The sequence below is a fragment of the Pneumocystis carinii genome, assembly GCF_001477545.1.
Source record: "Pneumocystis carinii B80 chromosome Unknown supercont1.4, whole genome shotgun sequence".
Taxonomy (NCBI): domain Eukaryota; kingdom Fungi; phylum Ascomycota; class Pneumocystomycetes; order Pneumocystales; family Pneumocystaceae; genus Pneumocystis; species Pneumocystis carinii.
In genome coordinates this window covers 89,101-116,000 of record NW_017264716.1, presented here as the reverse complement: position 1 = coordinate 116,000, position 26,900 = coordinate 89,101, and the positions used below count along the sequence as shown (strand labels likewise).

The 26,900-nt window shown below is 26.4% G+C and overlaps 16 protein-coding genes across 16 annotated transcripts; 7 read left to right on the top strand and 9 right to left on the bottom strand.

Moving 5' to 3' along the window:
- Window positions 1-56: 56 nt before the first annotated feature.
- Window positions 57-1,042, bottom strand: T552_00902 (hypothetical protein). Its single transcript, XM_018369498.1, has 5 exons — window positions 969-1,042; window positions 828-916; window positions 711-784; window positions 572-662; window positions 57-529 (listed from the first exon to the last, which is right to left on the bottom strand). The coding sequence occupies exons 1-5, from the start codon at window positions 994-996 to the stop codon at window positions 101-103; spliced, it is 711 nt and encodes a 236-aa protein (XP_018226681.1). The 5' UTR covers window positions 997-1,042; the 3' UTR covers window positions 57-100.
- An 86-nt stretch (window positions 1,043-1,128) lies between these two features.
- Window positions 1,129-2,548, top strand: T552_00901 (hypothetical protein). The gene is made up of 5 exons (XM_018369497.1): window positions 1,129-1,271; window positions 1,316-1,579; window positions 1,621-1,751; window positions 1,805-2,030; window positions 2,072-2,548. Exons 1-5 carry the CDS (start codon window positions 1,175-1,177, stop codon window positions 2,509-2,511), a joined length of 1,158 nt encoding a protein of 385 aa, XP_018226680.1. The 5' UTR covers window positions 1,129-1,174; the 3' UTR covers window positions 2,512-2,548.
- Window positions 2,549-2,797: 249 nt separating this feature from the next.
- T552_00900 (hypothetical protein) lies at window positions 2,798-4,336 on the bottom strand. The gene is made up of 6 exons (XM_018369496.1): window positions 4,123-4,336; window positions 3,750-4,078; window positions 3,563-3,706; window positions 3,413-3,513; window positions 3,117-3,364; window positions 2,798-3,072 (listed from the first exon to the last, which is right to left on the bottom strand). Exons 1-6 carry the CDS (start codon window positions 4,288-4,290, stop codon window positions 2,839-2,841), a joined length of 1,224 nt encoding a protein of 407 aa, XP_018226679.1. The 5' UTR covers window positions 4,291-4,336; the 3' UTR covers window positions 2,798-2,838.
- A 138-nt stretch (window positions 4,337-4,474) lies between these two features.
- On the bottom strand, window positions 4,475-5,589 carry T552_00899 (hypothetical protein). Its single transcript, XM_018369495.1, has 3 exons — window positions 5,041-5,589; window positions 4,828-4,993; window positions 4,475-4,781 (listed from the first exon to the last, which is right to left on the bottom strand). The coding sequence occupies exons 1-3, from the start codon at window positions 5,542-5,544 to the stop codon at window positions 4,513-4,515; spliced, it is 939 nt and encodes a 312-aa protein (XP_018226678.1). The 5' UTR covers window positions 5,545-5,589; the 3' UTR covers window positions 4,475-4,512.
- A 75-nt stretch (window positions 5,590-5,664) lies between these two features.
- On the top strand, window positions 5,665-6,192 carry T552_00898 (hypothetical protein). Its single transcript, XM_018369494.1, has 4 exons — window positions 5,665-5,862; window positions 5,905-5,928; window positions 5,974-6,016; window positions 6,061-6,192. Exons 1-4 carry the CDS (start codon window positions 5,707-5,709, stop codon window positions 6,144-6,146), a joined length of 309 nt encoding a protein of 102 aa, XP_018226677.1. The 5' UTR covers window positions 5,665-5,706; the 3' UTR covers window positions 6,147-6,192.
- Window positions 6,193-6,223: 31 nt separating this feature from the next.
- On the bottom strand, window positions 6,224-7,821 carry T552_00897 (protein disulfide-isomerase domain). Its single transcript, XM_018369493.1, has 11 exons — window positions 7,659-7,821; window positions 7,557-7,618; window positions 7,423-7,508; window positions 7,190-7,370; window positions 7,118-7,142; window positions 7,027-7,066; window positions 6,872-6,983; window positions 6,693-6,823; window positions 6,541-6,647; window positions 6,389-6,502; window positions 6,224-6,341 (listed from the first exon to the last, which is right to left on the bottom strand). The coding sequence occupies exons 1-11, from the start codon at window positions 7,793-7,795 to the stop codon at window positions 6,263-6,265; spliced, it is 1,074 nt and encodes a 357-aa protein (XP_018226676.1). The 5' UTR covers window positions 7,796-7,821; the 3' UTR covers window positions 6,224-6,262.
- A 415-nt stretch (window positions 7,822-8,236) lies between these two features.
- T552_00896 (hypothetical protein) lies at window positions 8,237-8,797 on the top strand. Its single transcript, XM_018369492.1, has 2 exons — window positions 8,237-8,633; window positions 8,680-8,797. The coding sequence occupies exons 1-2, from the start codon at window positions 8,283-8,285 to the stop codon at window positions 8,749-8,751; spliced, it is 423 nt and encodes a 140-aa protein (XP_018226675.1). The 5' UTR covers window positions 8,237-8,282; the 3' UTR covers window positions 8,752-8,797.
- A 97-nt stretch (window positions 8,798-8,894) lies between these two features.
- On the bottom strand, window positions 8,895-10,652 carry T552_00895 (hypothetical protein; the record flags this gene model as incomplete). Its single annotated transcript, XM_018369491.1, has 2 exons — window positions 8,895-9,312; window positions 9,352-10,652. 2 exons carry the CDS (start codon window positions 10,650-10,652, stop codon window positions 8,895-8,897), a joined length of 1,719 nt encoding a protein of 572 aa, XP_018226674.1.
- Window positions 10,653-10,864: 212 nt separating this feature from the next.
- Window positions 10,865-14,080, bottom strand: T552_00894 (hypothetical protein). The gene is made up of 16 exons (XM_018369490.1): window positions 14,029-14,080; window positions 13,946-13,983; window positions 13,822-13,903; window positions 13,670-13,776; window positions 13,500-13,625; window positions 12,959-13,455; window positions 12,818-12,912; window positions 12,572-12,774; window positions 12,401-12,528; window positions 12,225-12,357; window positions 12,039-12,173; window positions 11,889-11,997; window positions 11,640-11,842; window positions 11,517-11,597; window positions 11,202-11,471; window positions 10,865-11,157 (listed from the first exon to the last, which is right to left on the bottom strand). Exons 1-16 carry the CDS (start codon window positions 14,045-14,047, stop codon window positions 10,909-10,911), a joined length of 2,475 nt encoding a protein of 824 aa, XP_018226673.1. The 5' UTR covers window positions 14,048-14,080; the 3' UTR covers window positions 10,865-10,908.
- Window positions 14,081-14,734: 654 nt separating this feature from the next.
- On the top strand, window positions 14,735-16,707 carry T552_00893 (hypothetical protein). The gene is made up of 3 exons (XM_018369489.1): window positions 14,735-15,102; window positions 15,148-16,219; window positions 16,270-16,707. Exons 1-3 carry the CDS (start codon window positions 14,779-14,781, stop codon window positions 16,659-16,661), a joined length of 1,788 nt encoding a protein of 595 aa, XP_018226672.1. The 5' UTR covers window positions 14,735-14,778; the 3' UTR covers window positions 16,662-16,707.
- A 353-nt stretch (window positions 16,708-17,060) lies between these two features.
- On the bottom strand, window positions 17,061-18,393 carry T552_00892 (hypothetical protein). The gene is made up of 6 exons (XM_018369488.1): window positions 18,172-18,393; window positions 18,030-18,127; window positions 17,814-17,980; window positions 17,379-17,769; window positions 17,174-17,334; window positions 17,061-17,129 (listed from the first exon to the last, which is right to left on the bottom strand). The coding sequence occupies exons 1-6, from the start codon at window positions 18,345-18,347 to the stop codon at window positions 17,103-17,105; spliced, it is 1,020 nt and encodes a 339-aa protein (XP_018226671.1). The 5' UTR covers window positions 18,348-18,393; the 3' UTR covers window positions 17,061-17,102.
- A 476-nt stretch (window positions 18,394-18,869) lies between these two features.
- On the top strand, window positions 18,870-21,473 carry T552_00891 (hypothetical protein). The gene is made up of 9 exons (XM_018369487.1): window positions 18,870-18,916; window positions 18,958-19,329; window positions 19,374-20,173; window positions 20,220-20,351; window positions 20,392-20,481; window positions 20,523-20,763; window positions 20,810-21,038; window positions 21,084-21,276; window positions 21,327-21,473. The coding sequence occupies exons 1-9, from the start codon at window positions 18,910-18,912 to the stop codon at window positions 21,426-21,428; spliced, it is 2,166 nt and encodes a 721-aa protein (XP_018226670.1). The 5' UTR covers window positions 18,870-18,909; the 3' UTR covers window positions 21,429-21,473.
- An 86-nt stretch (window positions 21,474-21,559) lies between these two features.
- Window positions 21,560-23,088, bottom strand: T552_00890 (hypothetical protein). The gene is made up of 2 exons (XM_018369486.1): window positions 21,743-23,088; window positions 21,560-21,690 (listed from the first exon to the last, which is right to left on the bottom strand). The coding sequence occupies exons 1-2, from the start codon at window positions 23,041-23,043 to the stop codon at window positions 21,606-21,608; spliced, it is 1,386 nt and encodes a 461-aa protein (XP_018226669.1). The 5' UTR covers window positions 23,044-23,088; the 3' UTR covers window positions 21,560-21,605.
- A 53-nt stretch (window positions 23,089-23,141) lies between these two features.
- On the bottom strand, window positions 23,142-24,094 carry T552_04092 (HAD phosphatase, family IIIA; the record flags this gene model as incomplete). Its single annotated transcript, XM_018372143.1, has 4 exons — window positions 23,142-23,564; window positions 23,630-23,683; window positions 23,731-23,820; window positions 23,864-24,094. 4 exons carry the CDS (start codon window positions 24,092-24,094, stop codon window positions 23,142-23,144), a joined length of 798 nt encoding a protein of 265 aa, XP_018226668.1.
- A 263-nt stretch (window positions 24,095-24,357) lies between these two features.
- On the top strand, window positions 24,358-26,164 carry T552_00889 (hypothetical protein). Its single transcript, XM_018369485.1, has 8 exons — window positions 24,358-24,397; window positions 24,445-24,487; window positions 24,532-24,632; window positions 24,685-25,053; window positions 25,094-25,148; window positions 25,195-25,336; window positions 25,382-25,859; window positions 25,902-26,164. Exons 1-8 carry the CDS (start codon window positions 24,395-24,397, stop codon window positions 26,118-26,120), a joined length of 1,410 nt encoding a protein of 469 aa, XP_018226667.1. The 5' UTR covers window positions 24,358-24,394; the 3' UTR covers window positions 26,121-26,164.
- A 147-nt stretch (window positions 26,165-26,311) lies between these two features.
- Window positions 26,312-26,898, top strand: T552_00888 (hypothetical protein). Its single transcript, XM_018369484.1, has 2 exons — window positions 26,312-26,623; window positions 26,666-26,898. Exons 1-2 carry the CDS (start codon window positions 26,357-26,359, stop codon window positions 26,852-26,854), a joined length of 456 nt encoding a protein of 151 aa, XP_018226666.1. The 5' UTR covers window positions 26,312-26,356; the 3' UTR covers window positions 26,855-26,898.
- Window positions 26,899-26,900: the final 2 nt, after the last annotated feature.

Sequence of the window (26,900 nt, the reverse complement as noted above, 5' to 3'; positions counted from 1 at the left end):
ATGACATAAATCTATAGAATATTCGTTTTAATTATCAACTAATTAAAATCGATTTTTCAAGTATAATGCAATTAAATATATAATTAATAAAAATAATTTTCTAATGTTCAAGATAATCATCCATAGATCTCACTTCATTATCTAAAGATGACCAATAACCTTTAAGCTTAATTTTGAATTCCGACATTATAACTCCAAATATTTTAAGAAGTCTTGTTTGTCGACTGTCCAAAATATCCCCCTCTTTACATATAGTATACTCATTAAATAAAGTAACATATCCATTTTTCAAAAGAGTCGGCATTCCTAATCCTCTAAGAACAGAATCAAATGTATGTGGCAAAGGATTATCATTATCTATTGGAATTCTTCCTCCTTTAGAATAAACCGTCCCTGCTGGTACTGTAAAGGTAAAAGGTGACATAAACCCTGAACGTGCAAAATCCATCCGACTAAACTTTGAAAAAAAATTTACAACAAATGATACTGGTTCTGACGTAAATAAAACTCCTACTTCCCCTGTAAGCATCTATAAACCTTTAGACTCGAATCAAAAAACAAAAATTTTGACTTTTGCAAGTTTACTCAAATTTTCTCGATATTCTTCATCTTTTGTTAATCCTAATGACTTCGCAATCACTTTTATACGTCCTACAATCATTCTTTACCCATAATAATAAGATTTTCATCCAAATATCCTAAAAACTAACCTGCTATTTTTCCATTCATTTCGAACCTCTTTTAAATGTATATTTCTCATATTTTCTATACAAAAAACCCAGATCTATCATCTTAGACATTGAAATACACTCATAAATATCATATACGTATTCATATTTATCAATATAATCCCGAATATCCTGAAATAACTTTTTCTTATGTTCATAATCTTTTTTCTTGGTTTTTGTCAGAGAAACTATTATAAATTAGCTTAAATATATCCAATTCCTCTTATATATTATAAAAACCTATTCTAGATCTCTTTGACTTAGGCATTTTCTGCTATTTATCCTCAATATTATCCTGAATATTGAGTATAAATTTTTTTGACGTTGCCTGGCTCTCAGCACTTGACGTCAACGTCAAGAAATCTTAAGTATAGCTGTTCAGAGAGAAACAGTATTTTTTCTAGAAATATACAAGAATTATAAGTGTTTTATGTGAATATAAGGGAATGATTGAGTATAAAGAGTATATTACCCGTTTATTTTTTGAAAATACGTGCTGGAACAGTGATAATCTGTATTCATATCTTTGTGAGAGCTCAAAGAGTATTTCAAGAGAAGATATAGAGGAAATAAGTGATAATTGACAGATATTCTTGATTTCCATGTTTCAAAAGGGTTAAATTTTAGTATTTCATCGTCACCCAGTGATAATTTTGGATTAACGTATTGTTTATCATTATTTCCGGGTCTTAATGGGTCTATTGGATATATAGTATCATCATTTCCTTTTGAAGGACCTAAAAATAGTCATACTATTCCTATTCATAGGATTTGTCAAGTATATCATCAGATCCAGGAATATAAAGATCCAAGAAAAGGATGGAATCAAAAAAAAGATTCAGGAGGAAAAGGTAATGGTAAATTGAAGGGTTGAATTGTTTTAATTATGGAGATTATTTATTTTATGGAAGGATGTATTTTCCAGAACTTTTATTGGAAGGTCTTTATGCTAAAAAAATATCACCTACAAAGCAATTTATTTTATCATATTTTAATAATCCTGAAAGGAATGATGGAATGAGTGTAAGTTTATTATTATGTTATTAAATTTATTTTTTTTCTTTTAATTTTTCAAGTTAACTGCACAATTTCAACATAATACGAGCAAATGGTCTACAGAATATACATATAGTACAGATGATTCAATGTTTGGATTTAGAGGGTTATGGAATTTTGGAGAAGTTCCAAAAAGAATATCAATAAATGAAAAACAAAATGAAGAATCAGTTTCTTTATCTAATAATGGACAACTTAGTATAGGTACAGAAGTATATTATGGAATATTCCATAAAATAGGAGGATGTAAAGTTTATATTTAATGATTTTTTATAACTTATAAATAGTATCTACTGCTCTTCGATTTACAACGCTTCCTTCATATATAAAGAATCCGTTTACAATGACATTAACATTGAATCCAGTTATGGGACATATATCTACGGCTTATTCAATTAAAGCAGGAAATGATTTTTCATTGTCTAGCAGATTTAATTTTAATATATTTTCATATGAAAGTACATTGGATCTAGGGTTTGAACTATGGAAACGTTCTCAATTGCCAGAATCATCACTTTCTCAAATTCCTTTATCTTCAGATCTTGCTGTACCTTTAAATCCAAGAACTAATATTATCAAATTATCTACAGGATCAAGAAAAAATATTAAAATTTTATGGGAATGGCGCTATAAAGGTCTTCTTTGTAGTTTTGGTGCAATTTTTGATTTGAATTCGCATTTATCTATCTTAAAATCCTTCGGTTTTGAATTTCAATGTTTTTCATAAACTATATTTTATTCATATTGATTATAAAATATTTGAAAAATTTCAAAATGGTATTTAATATATTGGTAATGATCTAAACAAATGACATTGTCTAATGTGTTTATGATTAAATTATTATATTATAAATTGCATATTCTATAATATTTAATTATTTTTATTTTTTTGAATTTATAATTCTAAACCATATAATTTAATCTCAAAAATGTAGAATAAATACGTTTTAAATATTTCAATAAATGCAATAATTTATGTATTTCCCACAAACCTTTTTTTAAATAAAAAATTAGGATTATTTAAATATTGAATTATTTTATTATTTTTTAAAACTTAAATAGATATCCTTTCAATAGAAACATTGATTTCCAATATATTCTCATCCTCATAATTATTAATTAGTTCCTTAAAATTTCGGTAGAGAATATTATTTATGAATTCTTGAATTTTAAAGTTCATACTTTCATCACATTTAGTTGATATGTTAAAACTTGCAATATAAAATGAAAAATATGGCTGTAAAATATATGCCAATTTTACTGAATGAATTAATGTTTCTTTTTCAAGCTAATTTAATAAGTTGGTTAACATTAAATCCTTATTTTAATTACCTCTTTGATACAAGTTTGAAGATTTTCTTCAGGAAATGACAGTATTAATATTCCTACCGATTTTTTAATAACAATATATCTTAAAATACACATTGGTATTTCAAATAATAGTGACATATATTTATCAAAGGTATTTATTGTAGAAGGTGAAACCAGAATCATAAAAAGAAAAATAAATAATGGTATAATAGACTTTAAATAAAAAAGATCTAAAAGTGCAGGAAAAACCGTTGATAATGAAAAGATACCTAAGGTTTTATATGTTATTATTATGTTAATATAAAAAAATAATTTACCTTTAGTCAAATAAAAGCGATTATTAAAATATATAGCTGAAATAGTAGTTATAATAATAGAAATTACAATAACCATGAAGGAAAAAGTCCATGTCATTTGACTAGATCTTATTAAAATTCTTCTTAATATAAAAAATTGGTAATATTTACCTAAATTCTGATCTTTTTAAAATATTTCTTTCTGAAAATAAATCTATAATACTATGTTCCATAATGTTTTTAAAAGAGTTTATACTCATATATAATGAAAATATTGCCATTGAAAATTTCCCAAGAACTTCGAGTCTTTTTAAACTAAGATACAATTAACTCGAAATAAGGATGGTTTTATAAAAACCCAAAAGGATGTTTTATTGTATTCTCATGCCATGCTTCATACTTTTCATAAATATTTAAGAAAAATATAAACAGCATATTAATAGCATCATATATAATAATAGATCCTAATGTTGTTAAAGAAAATGGTGCATACTTAAAATTCCATATTAAGAATGCAATAATAAAATGACAAAAACACAGAATTAAACAGTTTTTTTGTTTTTTTGATGTATTTTTTAAAATACTTCTAATCTTTGATATAAATAATAGTGTATATTGAAAATTAGTCGTTTTATCTGGAAATGAATACATAAAACCATATTCATCCGATTTTTTTAACTTATTATTCTATGAAATGTTAATTTTTATCTCTTTAAAATAGTTATTATTACTAATAGATCAGATGTTTGTTTGTTATCAATATTAGATGGATTTTTTTTAATAGTATCATAATTATTAACACATGATTCGAGTATTTCTATAGGATCCTTATTCCTTTGACTTTGATCTTTGGATATTTGGCTTTTATTACAGTGAAAAGAATGTTGGTTGATATTCATCTTTTTTATCAATAAAAATAAGTGACAAAAAGCTTTAAGATTCTAAGTCATAAGCACAAATATGCTTAATATCAGCAAGAAATATTATGTAATTAAGTATTTATATAAAGATTATAAATTTTGAATTATTTTTTTAATTTGTAAATTGATAAATATTATTTATGATTAGATTCAAAATATATACATATAGTATTAATTAATAAATATTAAATGTAGTATTCTCTATTTTTTATATTTCTTTTGTATATTTGAATAATTTTCGTAAGGTTGTTTCATTTTTTTAGCTGAAAATTCAAACATGTTTGTACTTTTTGTATTATTAGATTTTTTATATTTCTTTTTGCCTCCAAAACCATAATTTTTATCTTTTCTTTGTCGTTTACTTGTTTTTTGTCTTTTATTTGTTTTTTGTCTTTTAGAATCTGAATCTATTTTTTCCAATTCAACATCAAAATCATCATCTGTTGTAAACTCTTGATCATATTTTCTTTCTAAAAAAAAATTAATATGAAACAGATCAAGAAATTAAAAGAGTACTTTTTCTAAGATTTTTAATTTTATCTAACATTTCTTTCTTTTCTTGATGACGTTGATTAATTTTCTCTATCTGTACCTTTTTTCCTATTTTTTTCAGTTCACGTTGCCGTTTTGCTGATTCTATTGCTTTCTTTTCCGCTTCCTTTTCAACTAGTTTATCCTTGATCTGTCTTAAATTTAATCAATCATCAAAATATACATATAATATATAACCTTTTGCATATGTTCATCTGATTTTAACATTTCTGCAAAATAATCACAAGGACGAGAAAAAATTCCATTCTTATCAAGAATAGCTTGACGCCCTTGTATAGCTGCATCAAGTCCTTGTTTATAAAATGCTAATTCCCTTGAAAAATCATCATGAATATTTTCAATCTTAATTGATTCTTTTGATGTTATTACTTGATTCTCACTAAACTCTACATTCCTAATAATAATCGATTCTAATGCTGTATTTAATGCCTCCTTGTTATTAATAGTTAGTTTCTGATGGATTGGTCCATCAAATTCACTAAGAGATTCAATTTCTGAAAGCAAAACTTCTTCTTCCAAAGATTCTTCTTTTAGACCTTCTTCTTCTTGAAATATATCCTTATTATTATGTTCTTTCTCCTTAATAGATAATTTTTTATGATGATCAACCATATCATCATCTAAATCCTTTTTTTCTGCCTTAAATGGGCCTTTTAAATCCGTTTTTTTTGCTAATTTCATTAAATATTATTCTCTACTTTAAGTTTATGTTTATTTCTTCATAAAATATCATGTTTTATCCTTAAATTCCTATTAATTATTAACTTTATTTTATTTTAATATCTCTATCGTTGCTTATAAATATATTATTTAATAAGTAAAATATAAAGATCAGCTATTATAATGCAGTGTACAGACAGTAAAGGCTCAGGAGAACCATCAGCTAAGTTTTCTTCAGAAGAAATAAAAGAAATCAACGAATCAGAAATATCTAAAAACTTAGAAGAAGAATCAAAAGAAAAGGAAATAGTAGATTCAGCATATGATATTGTTCCATTAGTATTATTTATAATATATTTTGATTATAATTAATTTTTGAAGGTAGATTCACTTTTAGAAGAATTAGTATGTAAAATGATAATAATTTAATAAATATTGATATTAGTTAAGAAAAATAAATTTGAAATACTTTCAGAGGAGATTTTTATGAAAAGTATATTATTTGTTTATGTTTATTATGTATAAATGTTAAAATAGTTAATAAAATAACGGAGCAGTTGGATACAATGGAAATATCAATAAATCAGATGATAGCAGAAAGTAAAGAGAAAGAAGAGTTATAAGAAGAAGAAATTTGAATTTATTTAAGTAATGAAAAAGAAATGTTAGTAAATAATCAAAATAATATAAATATATATAATGGTGAAATAAACAAAAAATTAAGTATAATTTAGTGTATTTAGAGTTCGTCAGAGATTGGTCTGCTTTTACTTTTAAATACTGTTAATATATTTTTTCGAATTTGAATGTCATCGCGCCTATTTTTATTATAAGATAGTTAAAGTTATATATTTAAAAAATATACGTTTTGCGTTCATGAACATTTACGAGAAGTTTTTCGAGTCGTTTATATTCATTCTCGACATAATCAGCGGATTCAATTACTTTTTCTAATACTTTTACATAATATAATCCGTAACTGTCGATTAGTTTTATAAAAAACTAATATTAACATACTTGTTATTTGATTTTGAAGCCAGCTCTTTTAATTTTAATAGAATATCATTTCGATTAGAATGTTTATATTCTTCGAGAACAGTGTCAAATTCATTTATACGGCCAGCCTAGTTTAATAAGCATATGCCTTGGAAATGTATATAATGATTAACCATAGTATTAAGATCACCTCCAGGTACTCGAAAAGTACCAGTATTCTCGTTAATAAAAGAGATAATTGCTGATTCTGTATTTGGTCCATTATAGTCCAATATAGTTTTCCCTGAAGAGCCCTTGAGAAAAACTAATATTTATAAGATAATTATTAAATAAACAAATATTTATAAAAAACGTTTAAGAGTAGGGAATCCTTCAATATTGTAATCCTTAGCAAAATCTTTATATAAATCTGCATTAAATTTTACAATTGAAATATGTTGATCAGATAAAAAACATCTATGAACCTTGAAAAATATAAGCAAATAGTTCTCTTAAACAAAGAAATACCCTTTCATAAATAGGTTCCAAATTCTTACAGTGTCCACACCTATAAAATAAAATAAAATTTTAAATATACATATATATATATATAACCAACCAAGGTGCATAAAAATCTACAAGAACTATCAATTGTATTAATTCAAGTTAAAAATATCATTTTTCACAATACCATCTTTTTCTGGATTAAGAACAACTTCATTAAACGTTTCTGGTATTAATTCAAGAACTTTTTCTGATGAAACTGCTCCATGAGGCCTAATCCCTGTTCTTTTCTCAATGAAATCTATAAAAGAGCTGAGACTTCGATCACTATTATAGAGTTTTCCATTTTTAGATTTAGCACTAAACCACTTATAATTTTATTAAATATACAAAAATATTCCTTCAAACTATCAATTCTACCTTGATAGTAGGAAATCCCTTTATTCCAAATCTCTTCCCAAGTTCATGATGAATATCTGCGTTTACACGTGCTATAAGAACTCTCTCTACATAAAACCTCTCAGAATTTTCATTTAAACCCCTAAAAAACTAACTCCCATGATATAACGTAGAAAGCTCTTCATATATAGGCTCCAATCTCTTACAATGTGTGCACCTATTCATAAATATAATATCAAAAAATATACAAAAATTACCAAGGTGCGTAGAACTTAACTAAAACCGGTCTATCTCCTCCAACAACATTGTCAAACGTCTCATCTGTCAATTCAAGAACTTTTGCTCTAATAATACTAAGAATACTAAGAAAAACTGGAAAAAATATAAAATTCATTTTTATGAGGTTGAAGATTGTCAAAGATTTAAAGACTGAGTATTAATTAAGGGTTAACCCTAACCCCGAAGAATCTGTACACGAGGGCCTAACCCTCCTTTATAAACGCGGGTTTAACCCTAATTATAAACAAGGTGTTAACCCTATTTATTAATTAGGGTTAAACCCCTTTACAAACGAGGGATTAACCCTTATTATTGTATAGGGTTGATCTTCTTATTTAGGTCAGGGCATAACCCTGATTCTATTAAAAAGGGTTATAACCTTTCTGTTAAAGATCAACCTAAAAAAAAAGTTAAGAAAGATTTTATAAAAATTTGGGTAAAAAATGCCTAGAAATTAGTTATTTCTTAAACCATCTTCTTTGCAGAGTTAAGTTTCATAATATTGTCTTTTGAACGGTTAAAAAAGGTTAATTTTTGGCGGGTTATTCTTAAATATAAATCAAGAACAAGCTTTTCTAAGAGATTTTTATTGAATAAAAAGAATGCTTTTAGAGGAAGTTACAGATGCACAATTGAGTGAAGATGTTTCAGAAACATCTACTGATTTATCGGATTTTTGCTCAGAAGATGAGTCAATATTAGATGAATCATTTTTAGAACGTGTTCAGGCTTTAAAGGACATTATTCCGGGGGTTTTTCGTGCAAAGATTTATCAGAAAGTAACATCATTTGTATCAGCTATTCGATCGATTTTACGTTTTGGAGGGAAAACATTATGGGTTTTAGCAACAAGTGTTTTATTACTTGGAACACCCTTAGTTCTTGCAATTGAAGAAGAAGAGAAAATGATTGCATATGATAAGGAATTTAAGATGCAACAAAAGGCACATGAGGTGAATTGGTTTTGAAAAGGGTAAAATTGAATTGATTATGAATTAGGTTCTTGCACCGGGTACATCAAGTGCGGCGTTTTCGCCGCCTGTTCCTCAACGATCAGGGTCTTTAATTTAAAATGGATAATTTGAAATAAATGGGATTATAAATCATGATATTTAGAGAGAATTTTTTTGCGAGAAAAGTTATAATGTAAATAAAATATAAAAAATATAAGAAATATTTTCTATATATTATGAAATATTATTATTATTTGGATATTAATGATCATTTTTAAATCTATTAGGTGCAGTCATGAAGTTTTCGCCTTTTTTTAAAATATTGTTAAAATTTTCCCATATTTCGTTTGTTTTTCCAGAATTATCTAATTCCCTTATTACTTCATCAATTTTCTTAGTGCGTTGAGAGATATTCATAGTAAGCAGTTTTTTTTTGAAAAAATCAAGTTTTCCACTTTTCTTAAGTATTCTTTTTAAATCCTCATTTAAATTAAAATGCCAATGCCAAAAACTATGTGCAATTTTTGCTCGTGAGAAACAGAATCTTCCAAGATACCATATTCTATCAGAATTGTCTGTTCTGTCTTCTAATGACTCTTCTGATTCCTTAGTTTCATATATTTCTAATGTTTCTGGATCATATTTTAAATTAATAAAGCGAATCCAGAAGGATGAAGTCCTATATATATGAAAAATAGATAATTTGTCTGATTTTTACCTTCCAGATATATGGCATGCATCACATTTAAAACGTGATTCACATGTTCCTGATTTTATTATTGGTAGAGAAGAAATCGAATTAATAAATGGTTGTTTCCATGCTGATGATGAAAGAACAGAATCCCTCAAAGAATTGAATCTTCTTTCTAAATATTTTTGAGAAAATATAAAATGATTTGATTCATTAATAAAATCTGGATTTAAAAGTTTATGTATTTTGTGATGAAGAAAAATTCTAAAATGAGATGAAATTCCTTGATAACTAAATACTGTGAATTCAACAGGGATTTGAGAATGTGGTGTTCCAATAGGTTCATTATCACTTATTATAAAATCGTCCAAAGAAACAGATTCTTCTGTATTTAGACTTGTTTCACTATCAGAAAATATAGGATATGAATTATGTTTTGAACGAATCCTAGGATTGTGTATTATTTCTAGATCGTCTGAATCTTCTTCAGAATTTTTCTTCATGTTTTTATTTTTTCTTTGTTTAAGCCTTTCAAGTTGCCGTTGAAATACTCTTTTTTTTACATTTCTCTTAGATCCTCTAGTTCTTTCTTCTAATATATCTTTTTCGTTTAAATTATTTAAATCTTCTTCTATCTCTAATTGAGAATCTTCACTATCATCAGAAAAAATAATTTTTCGTTGCTTCATTTTTGGTATCATAAAAGAACATTCTTGTTCATCTTCTGAACTTCCCAATGCATCTGATTCAAATTCATGTTTTATTTTTTTTTTTATATTTTTATCCATTGTTTTATTTTCCCAATGAGAATGTGACATATTTATACAATAATCTTTAATATTACTCTCATCTGAATCTGAATTAGATTCTTTTTTTGAATTATTTTCATAATCTTTTAGATCATTTTTATAAAACTCTGATTTATCTGATATATTTGATATGTTTTGACAATATTCTTGTTCAGAATCATCTATCAATTCAATTTCCTCATCATATTCTTTTTCTTTTACTAAATCAACTATGTTTTCTGTATTACATTCATATATTTTAAATAAATTCTGATTTTCAAGTTTTAAACAATTATTTGAGAAGGCTGAATGGCTTAATAAACCATTAGAGAATAAATTTCCGCTATTTCTACTATGTATAGGCCCATCTTCATCCGAATTGATTATAATATCTGCATTTTTTTCCTTATAAAATGGTAATATTGATTGATTTTTATCACGTTTTCTTCTAAATAAATGTTTTGAAGATGTTTTCCTTCTTTTACAACTTTTAGAGCCCTTCTTATCTTTTATAAGAGAAAAGGCGTTAATAAGATTCATATATATATATTAATTTCAATAGTTATTAGGCTTCAACGTCTTGTCATTTTTTATAAAATATAGATGTATAATATTTTATCGAATTATAGATACATATTAAATCCAATAATAAATATTAAGAATGTTATTTGAATCTAGAGATGAATGATTTATTGTAGAATTCCAAGTTTTGTATGTAAAATTATAAATCAAGCCTAAAAAAATAAAGAATATTTCTGTTTAAGTCCAAAAAAGTAGCAAGTTTATAACCCAAATATTATTTAGAACGATTTAAATCCAATGACAATTTTTCTAATTCTCTTACTATATTTGCAGGGGCTTTTGATTTGAGCTCCTCTAATAATTTTAAATCTTTTAATTTTAAAGCTTCATTTCCTGCTGATATCCAATCACCAACTTTTACCCATAATTCAGTACGAAAAGCTGGAGCCAATTCAAAGCATTTTGGAATAAAAGAAGCAGCGACTTTTTTATTACCAGCAGCAAGACATTCAGATACGAAAGGCTAATATAATATTAGTAATAAATAGTAAAGCAAATAAAAATTACTTCAAATCCAATAGGAGACTTTTTAGACTTATTAACCCAATCTTCTATTTGTGCCCAATCTCTAATAGCAACCAATGCTCGTAATTTAAGCCACCAAAATCTTTTAATAGGTATTTTGAATTCAGTTTTTATTTTTAAAGCTGCTATCATTTGATTCAGTTTTATTAGTTTAAAGACAGTCTCGTTAATTGATAGACCAATAAATGAATCATGCAATTCCTTTTCAAAACCTTTTTGTAAGTCAAGTAATTTGATTTGTTCTTCAAGATTCTATATAATTGTTAAAATTTTCAAAATGGTTTACATATTTATTACCTTTATTTCAAATGAAAATTCTTTATACTCTTTATAAAGTCCTAAAGATAATTTTAATTTTTCTATTTTAAGATCTATATTCTATAAAATGACTTTGGATGATTAAAAAAATTAAAAACTTACACATGTTTTAAGGCTTTCAAGTAAAATTACGTTAGCACTGTCAGATCTGCGATCATCTTGATAATAGAAATCTTTTAAAAGCTCCGGGTCATTATCTTTTGCATATGCCTCTAAAATAGAAACAGCAACAGCTTTATCACGAATAATTTGGAAAAAATGAGCAAGTGATAGCTTGTCTCTTAGATATAATATAACATATAATACTATGATTTATCAATGATATATATATGTATACATATTTAATTATACCAAGATCTGTATCTCCACTTTCTACAGCTTTATTTAAAGCAGCTTCATTTTCTTCAATATTAAGTAAAAGTGATATTTTATTATTAGTCTTTAATGTACAATCGAGAAGCTTGTATATATTAGAAATGAAATAATGTAAAATTAAAACACTTTAACAGCAAGTTTTTGTTTTCCCTCATCACAAGCAGTTTTAGCGATCTCCTCAAAAGAAATTCCCTTCTTTGAAGAAAGTTTTTCAATTATTGTTCTATAAATACATTCTTCATCATCAGAAGAAAACTTTATCTAATACGAATATATATATATATTAAACGTTAAGAATTATAAAATATTTACCTTCATACATGCCCAATGTATATATACTTTATCAGGTGATAACCTTAAATATTCAGATATTTTTAGAGCAAGAAAATGTTTTTGACGAGCTATAAGTCTCTCTATTAAACCTTCTGGTGTTAAATGAAAATACCTATATATTATATAAAAAAAGAAAAATACAATAAAAAGCATACTCCTTAAAAGTTAATGGTATCCCAATATCATAAAAACGCATTGAATTTAAAACTCTCAATGTTTGACACATTTCTACAAATTCTTCTGGATTGTAAAAATTAAGATAACTTTTTCCAAATGATGCTGCCTAAAACATTTAGTTAATCATTTAAATAATACTTATTATTAACTTTTAATAATCTTTTTTGCCACAAATGATCAAATTCATAACCTGCTGCATTTATACATTCATCAACAGCTTCTGCTAAATATGGTTTGATTGATTGTATATTTTCATTCGCTTTTGAAGACTTTTTTTCAAAATGTTCAATAGATTCTAATAAGATAGCACCATATGAATTTTTGCCTTTTCCATATATGTTTTCAAGAACATCTGTATATTAGAAATTATAAATATTTTAAAATTTAAAGGAAACCTGGGACTTTTTGCAGAAATTCGCATTTATCATTAGTAATTATATGAACACCATCTATTTCAGAGATTAATACAGAAGGGCCATTGCATGGAAAGCTTCAACAAATTAATAAATAAATGAAAAATTGGTTTCTATTCATACCTTAGAAATCCTCCAAATGGACCTATTATAAGGATCATTGTATTATAAGCTACAACAACAGAATCATTCCCACACCAATCCATTTGTAATGGTTTTTCATTATCAGCTAGAGAAAATTCGGACATGGTTTTTTGAAAACATGTTGATACAACCCATATTTTATTTTTAAATGTATGTAATGCAAGAAATTGACCATTTGGTGATACACGTATATTCAAAAAAGGGCCCTGCTGCAAATATTGATCTCTATTTTCAGCTTCATCTATTAAATATATTGTAGATTTCGTAGAAACAAGGACTTCTACATGAAATGTTGATGAAAATTGAGGTGCAATAATTGCCCAACTATGAATTACATCTTCAAATTTCGGAACGCAAAGTAATTTAGGACGTGGTTCACTATATTGATTGACTGAAATAAATGTATTGTTTCCTAATAAAGCTACAAATCCAGTGCCCCAAAATTGACAATTAACAACTAAATGTTCATTTGCTTCCTGATATATAGATAAACAAAATATATATATATAAATTGATCTACTTTTCCAAGTGAAAATTGTGTAAATTCCCCTTGCATATTATAATTTCTAACTACTCCATCTTCCGTAACAATAATTAATCTCTCAGAATCAGTCCAGCCCATTCCTCTGATTTTTTCTAGCTCCCACTATTCTACTATTCAATATATATCCTTTAAATGAAAAAAACTACATTTATCTCTGAAATAAATGATCCATATGAATTATAGATTTGAATATTTAATTTAGTATTTGTAGGCCCCATATATTTATGTATAACTTTATCATCTTTAACCAATGCTAAAACATGTAAAAAAAAACGTATTTCTTGTTTTTTTTTTCAACCTATAGCTCCACCACATTTTGCACCTGCTACTACATATTCTGACAGCTGGATATCCTTCCAAAGCATCTCTGAAAATTCAATCTATATAAAATAAAACACTTCTTTTTATTTCATTAAATATACTTTTTGATAAAACTTATTCTTAAATAACTGCATCCATCCTAATAATCTATAAGTTTAAAGACTCATATTGCTTTAATACTTACCTTCTGTGGGGTCCTTCATTTTATATGAAAATCTCCTCTTAAAAGTCGAGTCTTGATAATAGAGATTTATAAGCTACAATTTTTGCTGAATTAAATATATTTAAAAAATATACATAGCTTTATATATAATTTAAAAATTTTGATAGACAATATGTATATTTAGTAATTAATATCGACTTTTTGTTTTTATAGCTGTTTAACATGAACTTTTGATGATCAAAAAATTCAAATTAACCCTTTAAACAAAGTAATTCTTATGAATTATATAGATGTTATCTATAAATATTAAAAGCTTAACTAGAAATTTTGATTTTCAAGTTATAAAAAATATATGATATTTTCTATATTTAAACATGAATATTATATACATCTTAATTCTAAAAAATAGAAACAAACAATGTAAAATAGCTATTTAAGAAGCACAAATAGACATTTGTTTTTAATATGTTCCTGAATTGTCATATATTTATATTTATGAGGGCGATCGATAAGATTTATCAATAAATATTAATATATTTTAATAAAAAATTAAGAAATTAAGAGATTTTTTTAATATTTTAGACATAATTATGAGCAATTCAGATAATTATTACTATTAATTAATAGGATGCGGAGTAATATTTATAAAAATATATATTTATATATTGAATGAATTTAAGGAAAAGGGCCTAAAAAGAACAGAATTGAATAGAAATTATATTTATATAGGTCATTATAGTTTTTTAGCATATTAAGAAAGTAAATATAAGAATGGATCCGGTTTCATTGCATATTTTAGCATCAAAGGTTGATTTAATAAATGGGATTAGAAAAAAAGGAAAAAAGATTATAGAATATTCAGGAATGTCTTTAAAACGGTCATGTAGTTTTTTGAATGATATTTTTTTTCATGGGAAAGGTTTTAAAAACAAGAAAAGTGGATCATCATTATTATTTAAAAACAATAAAGATTCAGAAAAAAATAGTAAAAAATGTCAGTTATCATCGCAAAAAATGCAAGGATTCCTTACGAAAACATCAACTCAATTGAAAAAACAGAATTCTTTACGATCACCTTTTTTAAAATATATTAAAGTTAATAATAATTATTATTATTTAATTTAAATCTAATTCATTTAGGTAAAGACCAATTACAAATCTAAACATAACTATTATAAACTCTTTCTTGCACAAGAACTTTATAATCCTTCACTTAAAAATATGTCATTGAAGGAATCTTTATCTTTTTCTGAATTTGGTTCTGAGGTTCCTATGAGAATTCCATCTCACAAACCTGGTGCTATTTGGGTTATGAAATTTAGTAAGGATGGAAAATATTTAGCTACTGGTGGGCAAGATATGATTTTAAGAGTTTGGATGGTTATAGGTGCAAATGGTACTTTAGATAATAAGAAGAAAAATCAAAAGCCAAAAACAATTTCTATTGATGAAGATTATTCAGCTTATAAAGAATTGCCAGCACCTGTTTTTTTTCCGGATCCAGTGCATGAATATGTGGGTCATAAATTGGACGTTCTAGATCTAAGTTGGAGCAAAAACAATTTCCTTTTATCATCATCAATGGATAAAACTGTTCGACTTTGGCATGTTTCTCGAAAAGAATGTCTTTGTTGTTTTGAGCATAACGATTTTGTAACATCAATTGCTTTTCATCCTTTAGATGATAGATATTTTCTTTCTGGGTCTTTAGATTGCAAGTTGCGTTTTTGGAATATTAAAGAGAAAAATATACTTTTTTGGAATGAACTTCCAGAATTGATCACTGCTGTTGCATTTTCACCTGATGGGCGTATGGCTATAGCAGGAAGTTTTAATGGATTATGCATGTTTTATGAAACAAAAGGTTTACGATATCATACTCAAATTCATATCAAAAGTTCTAGGGGAAAGAATTCTAAAGGAAGTAAAATTACTGGAATTGAGACAGTCAGTAATGTGCCAAATAATACTGACGATATCAAATTATTAATTACTAGCAATGATTCTCGAATTCGAATTTATAATATGCGTGATAAAAGTTTAGAGTTTAAACTTAAGGGTAATCAAAATACATGTAGTCAAATTCGTGCTACATTTAGTGATGACGCTAAACATGTTATATGTGGAAGTGAAGATAAACAAGTATATATATGGAAATTGGATAATGACTCTATTATAAAAAAAAATGAACAAAGTTTACAGCATTTTGAAGGTAATATGTCTTCATTATCTATATTTTATTAAATGCTAATGATTAAAAAGTTGATTCTAACATTATAACTGTCGCAATATTTGCACCTATAAAAAGTAAAGATTTATTGATTGCATCTGGTGATCCTATTTATAGTTCTTGTATGAATTTTAGACAGACTTCTAATAATTACAATAACAATATATCTATTGTATCAAACTGTCAATTCGAAAATTTCTTTATAAATAAACCTATTAGTGAGAAATTGGGGAGCTTAAACGAAAATTCTGAACATGAACATGGAGATATTGTTATATGTGCTGATTATAGTGGGAAAATAAAAATATTTAGATATGATTGTGCGCCTGTATATCGAGAAATGGATGCAATAAGTGAAAAGTCTATAAAAAAATATAAATTGCTTAGTTTATTTAAAAAAAACTCTACACAATTTTCAAATTAAATATTGATATTCTTGGGTATTATCGCTATTACTAATTGGTTTAATCATACACAAAACTAATGTTTTTAATTAAATATTTTTAGTAAACTTTTTCAATTGATAAAATTAACAATTTTGAATCAATATCACTAGGGCATATGTTTAAAAAATAATAACGATTGTTATTTCTTTTTTGTTAATAGTCATTTTGATTGTTTATAATATATACATGAGATTAAAAAAACCAGTTATTGGCTAAATGCAATATAATCTTTGGTTTATAATTTATACTTATTAATTTTTCAGTATGATTTGAAAAGACGTTTTAAATTTTTAGAATATCTACTCTTATAAAATCTAATATAAATCAATTTTAAGTTATGATATTTAAGAAAGATAATACTATATATATAATTTGCATACAAATATTTTTGTTTAACAGAATATGATTTTTCTGTATGTTTAATAGTTTTCAGAAAGCCAAAATGCCTTTTTATATCAATATATAATAAATGTAGGAATAATTTGCAAACCAAACTGTTATTTGCTGTAACTAGCATCATTTTTCTCGGATTAAAAGTTACAACTTTAGCAGGACCAATATTGCCTGAATTCAAAATTTGAACAGGAGTCAAAGATTTATTTCTATTAATTTGTTTAGTATCCCATATTACTATGTTTTTATCTCCAGATGCTATATATTTTAATAGCAAAGAATTGAATAAAATATTACATTACCACCAATTATATATCGTCCATCAGGTGTAAAACATACATCACCTGATGTTATTGATTTTGGATCACCATTAACAGGAACATGTCCTGTTAAACGAGATTGTAATTCTCCACTAAATGCATCTAAAAGATAATGTCCTTCACCACGTGTACCTATTAATATTAATTTTCCATCATTTGAAAAATCTAGCTTGATCCAATCAGGCATTCTAGGAGGATATGAAATTTTTGAAAGAAATCCATCATCATTAAGACTAAATGTTGAAAATGGTTCCTTATCATAATTACGCAAGTCATAAAGTAAAATTGATGATAATGGATGTGATGCAACTGCAAATATAATTCCAGTAGGGTCAAATACTGCTAAACATGGTGTAGAAATATTAAGTAATCCCTAAGACAATCAATATAATGATAAATTTCTGAAAAAAAACACACTTGACATGTAGAAGACCGTAAATCCCATAATCTCACTGAATTATCAAGACCTCCTGATATGAATTGATCATCTAAGGGTGACATATCTAGAGAAATCACTCTTTTCTTATGTCCACGAAAATATCGAATATAAACATTATCATGTAATGATAAATATCTTAATGTATCTATAAAATGTATAAAATGGGTCCTTTTCTTCCATAAAAACGACCATACCATCATCTTTTGTTGATGAATATATTACATTTGTAGAACGATGTGTAAATCGTGCCAGATCTACTCCATATTTTTTGCTATAAAGTGTTTTTTTATGTCTATATTCCTTAACTTAAAAAAAATGGGGAAAAAAGCGACTGACTTCCCCAAAACACAGTCATAAAGCTGAAGTGATTCATCTTCACCAGATGTAATCAGCCATTCTCCTGTATCATCAAAATCTATACATGTTATTGCTGTTCCTTCTTGATGATTCTTAAAGCCCTTAGAAGGCCGAAGAGATGAAAGAATTTGTTCAGAAACAACTACCGTGCCCATTTCTACTTGTTTATACCCGATTTTACTCCAATCAATTAATATTTTATGTTTATTTCAAAGAAAAGATAGAATCCAGTTCTTTATATAGTTCAAAAGATCATAAAACTATATTTCTTATTATCCTGTCTTTTAAACAATGTATATATTCAAAATATAAGAATGTTTTATATATTTTTTGTTTTTTTTATAAAAATATTATATATACTTGTAAAAAACCCATTTTTTTTAGATAAACCTATTATTTTTTAACTTTTCTTAAGAATTAAACTGATTTATCCAATATATTATCAATATATTACATCTATATCTCTATTTCTCATACTAATTTTTTATTTATCCATAAGATTTTAGTAAAAATATAAAAAGGTCAATAAAAATAAAAAAGATAAGAAACATATGTCATAAATATTATTTACATAAGTTTTGTCTATTAACTAAATATATTTTTAATAATTATTTAAATTTTTATATTTTAACTATAAGATTTATTAATAAGCCTTGAAATTTTGTAGAAAACTAAATAAATATTAAAAAAGTGCTTATAAAATAGAAACAACCAGGAATGCTCAGTAAGAATTTGTTTTTTTGTTAAGATATCTTATATTTCTAGTTAAAACAATTGAATCATATACTACAGAATATAAGCTTTTTAATTATCAGCCATTAAGTGTTTTAAAAGATTGTCGTATTGGTATTGAAGCAAGTTATTATTTAAAACAGCTTGTAAATCATCTGCCTATTAAGGATCCTTTAATTCATGCAACGGCGTCAGTTCCAGTTGGTTTAAAGACGCGAATATTGCGTGATCTTAGCATTTTAGAGCAAAATAAGATTGAGCCCTTTTTTGTTTTTGATGGACTACGTTTAACATCTAAAACTAAGAAGGTTCCAGATGAGAATTATTCTAAGATGTGTGAAGATGCATGGAAAAGCTATAATGAGGGTAAATTTCAACAAGCATCTAATGAATTTGGGTTATTAGGTAAGATTATGATTTATACATGGAAAATATTGAATATAGGAAAGCTAATATTGAAATTTCATCTTTATATAAGATATTGATTAATATTCTTTTGGAAAAGAAAATGGAGTTTTTAGTCGCACCGTATTTATCATGGGCTCAATTAGCTTATATGATAGAAACGACTCAATCGCATATTGATGCAATTTTTGGATCAAGTAACATATTATTGTTCAATGTTGATCGTTTGATTATTAATTTTGATTTTGATTATTTAATTTTTTCTTGGTTAAATAAACAAACTATTCTTTCAAGTTTGGGTGGAATTACTAATGAGCAGTTTTTGGATATATGTATACTTTTAGGATCAGATCTTTGTCCCACATTCCCTCCACTTGAGATGATTTTCCAGGTAAATGGAGACGTTTTTAGGTTTTTGCAAGATACCATTAAGATATTTAAATCTGGAATTAACGCTATTTTAAATTATCGTCATACCTTTGTAACAAAATATTCAGATTATTTGGAATCTTTTTTTAAGGCTGTTTGTATAATTAAATATCATATTGTTCTTATGGAAAATGGTAAATTATTACCACTTAATGAATCAGATGCGCCAAACGATATTCATGAATTTATTAGCACAAGACTTCCAGAAGAAATATATTTTTATCTTTCAAGAGGAATAATTGGACCTTATATCATAAATATTCTTATATCAGGCATATTAGTAGAAAATGCTCCTATGGATAGCAATGATACTCAAGAATATAAAGATTTTTTGGATAATATATTTGTAATACAAACTCAATCTTTAAATCTTCTTACTCAACCTCTTCATCGATTTTATCAAGCAAAAAATATAGTGAGTTGCTTATTTAACATTATACTTTAAAATTTATAATATCTAGTCAGCTTATTATTGGTTTGACCCAGATCAGGAACATAAAATGCTCCACAAAATGACACCAAGTATTTACGAATTAGTAAAAACATGGATGATTAAAGAAGATATTGTTAATCAAATAAAGATGACTATACCTGTAAGTTAATTTTTATTATAATTTATTATTAATTTTCAAGGAAAAAAAAATAAACTTCTTAAGTTTTTTTAAATATCTTTCAGATTCCAAAATATATAAGGAGTCTGTTTCTGAAAAAACAGACAACAATGTAATATTAACATTTTTTTTATATATACTAATTTTTATTAGATAATGCAAAGTCATGAACAAATATTATCTAGCATTTATGGAAAGTTTTTTCAATTAAGATCCTTTATAAATAATGATCATTCCCTTTCTGCATGGGGTTTAGCTTTGTTGGATACATTAAAAATATGTCATGAAAGTCAGCAAAATTCAGTCGTTTTGATATTTGAGTTATTACGATTAAAAACTTTTAGGCATGGCAATTTATCTGCTACATATCAAGGAGAACTATCTAAAAAAACTGGTAAATTGTATTATGTACAAGTTTAAACAGATTAATTTTCTTCTAGAAGAAATGTCTTTTATAGCACTAATATCACGAGTGGCATGTTTGTCTGTTTTGCATAAAAAAGATATAGCATGGACGGGTCCTTTGAGTCAAGAATTGTTTGTTTTTAATTCTTTCATAAAAATGCTTTTACAGACAATTAGAAGTTTGGTAGAAATGATAACAGCTTCTTTATTTATGAATCAAGATGCGAATAGAGAACGAGATGATTGGTTAGAATTTACTAGACTGTAAATATTTTTTTTTAATCATATTTTTTAGCTAATATTTAAAAGTCTTCCGTTTAATAATGAATATGATATTACAATGGGTGTTGTAATAAAAACATATTTAGAGAAAATAATTACTTATGAAAACCCTACAAGTGAGGATTCTAAAAAAAAGGCGATTGAATATTTAAAATCCACTTTTATAAGTGCTGAAAATATTGAAGAGGATATTGTAAAATTCAGATATTTATGGAATTCTGTAGGGTCTATAAATATTAAAATTGATATTGTCTAATTCTTTTCTTTAAGATTGTTTATGGAATAAAAGTAGCGGATATATTAGGTGTAGTCGATAAAGTAGAATCCGATAGATTCTTAAAGGCAAATAACTGGTTACAAGAACGAATTTAAAAACATTTACATAAATAAACCATATAGCTATATGACAATGCGATATAAAAAACATAAAGCGTATAAAGGTCTTAAAACAATAAAAAATCAAAAATGATATATACAAACATGCAATACAGTTCTATCAAACTAGGAATTTATAACTTATCAAACTTGTAATAAAAATTCTTTTTTTTTTCAGTTACTTGCCCGTTCTCTGCACCACCATCTATGCCCTGGCCATGCTCTTGATTGGCATTGCTTGCTACAATATTTCGTTCTTCTATAATATCTTAATTCTTTCTCTCTTAAAACTTTTTTTATAAAATAAATACCTGCATCTTCTACACTTTGCAAATTGTCTATTAAATGTCTCCCATCTTCCACAATCTATATATGCACATTGACGAATACCTCCTCTTGATTCATCTTTTCGACAAGCATTCCTCATAATAACGCCTGCCCAATATTGTACTTCAACCGGATGAATACGCAATGTAAATCTTTCCACTAGGGCAAATACATTAATCGGTGTCACCTTTTCTTCATCGATTTCTCCTGTATTACAATAACGAAGTCTCGGGATATCATGAGATTTTTGAAAATATGATCTAAGTTGAGGATATTTTGATATATATGCCAATAGCTGTAAACAAAAAATAACATTGTCTTCATTTCTGAAGAAAAAATGTCTCGAATCAAAAAATATCGCCTGTTGTACCGATTCTCGTCTTCTTATCTCCGAATTCCTTTCATTCATCATTTCTACCCCATTTTCCCCCCCTTCTTCCACTCTATTAATACCATATACCTCATTTATAACCCCATTATCCTCTTCCATCCCTTCCATCCCTTCTCTTTCTCCTCCTCCTCCCCCTCCAAAAACATTTCTCTCCCGACTTGACACTAATTCCCCAGAATTCCCCTCTTCTATCTCCACTCCCTCCTCAAGCTCATACCCTTCTCCAAGAAATTCCCCTCTCACATATTCATTCATCGATGAAAATCTTGTCATACTTTCTCTCACCGATTCTTCAAGTTCTACTACCGATAATCTTCCTTCCCTTATATCCCTTCTTCTACTATCCCTTTCCCCTCCTTCTACACCCTCATTAACCCCTCCTTCATTCATCTCCCATCTTCTCCTTCCATTCCTTCCCATCCCTTCTACCATCATACCATATCCAATCATAGGCCTTAAAAATGAATATCCCATTCTTCTTATTTCTCCTCCTGATTCCATCTCATGATCTCTTTCTGCTCTCTCTAGAAACCCTTCTAATATACTAACTATAACCGGTACCATCTCTGCCTCCACGACTCGTGTACGTACTCTCTCAGATCCTCTGATCCCAACATTAACTACACACTGAAATGCCAACTGCCATTTCCACATATCTAACCGGCTCTTAAATCCCCCTTCTTTAAGAATACGAACCAGCCGTTCTAATCCTTCATCTTCTATTAAGATCTCTCTAATACGTGATGATGTTGATGTAAGAAATGATAGATGTGATAATGAATTAACTAAAGGCAATACTGCTGTACAATCAAGAGCTCTTCTGTCATAAACAGCGGATGTTATGCCTATAGAAGCTTTGTTTTGAGACGGTGAACAATAGTTAGATTCTCTCATGAAAATCTTTTTTAATCGAGAGAGGAAGATGGGGAAAAGAGGGAAAAGAGAAGGGCTGTTTTTAAGAAAGAGAAAAATATATGTAGAAATAGGATATTTTAATGGGTATAATAAGAAGAACGAAGTGAAAGAATGGAGTTAAGGATTTTTTTGGGGTATTTTTTGAGAAGAAAGAGGTGAAAGAGGTGAAAATTTGAGGGACCTGATGATTTTGTATATAAGGATTTCGATGTATAAAAACTAAGTCGAGAGTTAGTAGAGGGGGGGGGAGAGAAGAAAGAGAGGGGGGAGAGGGGGGAGAGGAGAGAATGAGTGAATGATGAATGATGAATGATGAATGATGAAAGAAATACCATATTAAATTTTTTTGATATACCATGTTTAATCCAAATTGTCCAAGTACCCATTAAATTACCCAATAAAATATCAGTAAAAAGACGATCACCAATAACGACGATTTGATTAGGAGAAATATTCATATTAGATAAGAAGTTTAAAAGATCAGAAGCGCAATGAGGTTTCTATATGATGATGAATGTTAATAAAAAGAAGAAGATAAAAGAAGATAAAAGAAGAAGATAAAAACCTTTTTTTTATGACGAAAAACAGAAACGCCCAGATTCTGTTCTAATATAATAGCCTTTAATAAAGTTAATTATGTATTAAAAAGATGAAAAAAAAAGATACTTCATCTTGATATTTTTTAGTATAAATACCAGAGGAATTACTGACGATTAATATATAGTCATAGTTTCTCTTTAATTGAAGCCATTTTTCCTAAAAAAAAGTTAAGAAAGAAGAAGAAAGAAGAAAAGAAGACGTTATAAGAAGAATAAAGATTAAGATCGCCAGGAATAGTTATACAATTATCCTTATCTAAGATTAAAGCCTTAATATTAATATCAGAATCAGAAAGATGAGTAAAATGAAGTTTTAAAGTCTGAGAAATATTGATAGGAATTTGAGAGAAATTATTAATAATTAAATGAGGAACCAATAAAGAAGGATTAAATAAAGAAGAAAAACAAGGAATAATAGCTCTTATGTTCATAATTGAAGGGTATTTTTATAAATAAAATAAGAGTATTTTAAGGTATTATTTAAAGGTGACGTTGAAGTAGATAAATTATAAATTAAAAGAAAAAAAATGATGAAAAGAGTGTTTTTATTAATAATTTTCGTAGTTTTTCGAGTTATTTTTGCATATAAAGGGTATGATTTTACTATGGTAAGTTTTTAAAGGAAAAAAAAAGATTAGATTTAGATCTAAATAATATATAAATATATAAATGAATAATTAACATGAATTTATTAGGGAAACTTAATAGAAAGCCGTAAACAATGTTCTGGAATGGTAAATATAAGTATATAAAGTTTTTTGAGGTTTTTATTTTGAGTTAGTATGGGAGAAATAAGGTTAACAAGAAGCCGTCATCTATTGAGGGTTTAAATTGATAATAAAGAAGATAAATATTTACTAGAAGTTAGTTTTATTTAGTAAGACTCAAAAGGAATATGAAGGAGTCTATATTGTTATATTTGAATGGGAAGATATAAGATATTTTGGAAAAAAATTACCAAATAATAAGGTAAAGAGATGAATAAAAGGGTTAAAAGGAAAGATGATGTATTATTTTATAGACGGTTTTTATATGTGATGAATATGCTATATCGAATGGATTATGTGAAGAAAAAGATAATAATTCATTTCTTGTAAATACAGAAATGAAGAATATACCGACGATTTTTATGAAGAAGATTGATATTAAGAATACAACGAGAGTAAAATATGATGTAAAATATACAGGGTATTATTGTGTTGGTTTGATACCAATACCATTTTCTAAATATTATGCTACAATTAATTGGAATAATTATTATGGTAAACTTCCAGCGCCAGAATATCCTAAATTGGTTATGTATGGTTTTCTTTCAGGAATATATTTGTTTATTGGAATTTTTTGGGGAATTTTGTGTATTAAACATAGAAAAAATATTCTTTCAGTTCAAGTATTTTTTTAAAAGTTTATAAATTAATGTTAATTTTTAGAAATATATTACAGGTATTATTATTATTCTTATAATTGAAATGATGGTGTTATGGGGTAAGATAGATGATAATTTTTTTATAGTAAATAATTATTATATTAGGATATTATAAATATGTGAATATTAATGGATATGATTCTGGGTCTTTTATTTATCTTTCAGCCATTGCACTTATCACAGCAACTCGTAGTTCATTATCATTTTTTATACTTCTTATTGTTTCTATGGGTTATAGTATAGTCAAGTATTAAATGATAATTTTTTTTATATATAACTAAAATAAATTAAGACCAACTTTGGGACCTACAATGATAAAATGCAAATTATTAGCGGTATTTCATTTTCTATTTTCTGCTATTAATATAATAGTATCGTCTTTTTATCATTGGATAAATTTTCTCCCAATTATAATTACATCATTATCTTTATCAACTCTTACATTTATCACATTTTATTTATGGACAATATTTTCTTTAAATCAAACTATAATTGATTTGGATCATCGTAAACAATACACTAAAGGTTTTATATATAAGAAATTGCGGATATCCTTAGTTTTTACTATTATTTTAATAAGTATTTACACTATTATTAAGTCTATATTTATTTATCGTGAAAATCTTAAATTATTTGCACCATTATATTGGAGAATTAGATCGCTTGTATTATATGGTTTTCTAGATATATTATATTTAATTGTTTTTATTACAATTATTGTTTTATGGAGACCTGCTATTAGTAATATCAGACTTGCTATAAGTGATGAAGTATTTTTCTTAATTAAAAAAAGAAAATATTTATAGTTTTAGGTTGTTCAAGATGATGATTTTGAAGTTGATGATTTAGATTTTAGTGGAACTGGAAATTCTTCTCCAAATAGTTCAAATAAAGCATCTCAGGAATTTTTCAATGATATTAAAAAGCCATCAAATAAAATGAAAAAGAATTCTACCGCATCTGAACGTATGTTTTCCATTGATGATGGACAGTTTCATGAAACAAATGAAGAAAAAGTAAATTTAAAATAAATTATTTTAATACTTTTTCAAGATTATAGTTATAAAAAGCATGTATCATAGACTTACACTCCATGTAGAGGATATCTAATATTTTTCATTTGATTTACATATATCTTTTTCTTAAACTTAGTAAATCTATAAAAAATTAAAAATATTTTTAAAAGATAAGAGAAATTAAGGTTTTTTATAAGGAAAAAATAGATATCTTCGATTTAATTATTATCTTTTAATAATTAAAATCTAAGATGGAAGAAAATCCTATAGAGGATTATCAACTAAAACAAATAAAGGATAAATTTGATATTTTTGATAAAAAACATATAGGAAAAATCAAAACAAAAGACTTACCTCTTATTATACATGAACTTGACATCAAAATTGATAAAAATGAGTTAAATGAATTAAAGAATATTCTGGATAATGAACGTACTGGATGGATCGAATATGAGCCTTTTAAAGAGATGATAATATTGAAAATAAAGGATAATGATCCGAATTTGAGTATTATCAAGGTAATATCGATTTTTCGGTATTTGAAATAATAAATATATAAGGCATTCTCATTATTTGATAAAGATTCTAAGGGAAAAATTACCCTTGAAGATCTTAGACGTGTAGCCAATGATATTGGAGAAAAAGTATCTGATGAAGAATTAATAGAAATGATTGATGAAGCATCACCCTCTGGATATGTAGGTATTGTTGAGTTTGAAAATATTATGAAAAGAGCTGGAGTTTTCTGATTTCACTTTAAAATACTAATTCAAATAAATATTGTATTTTTTTTGA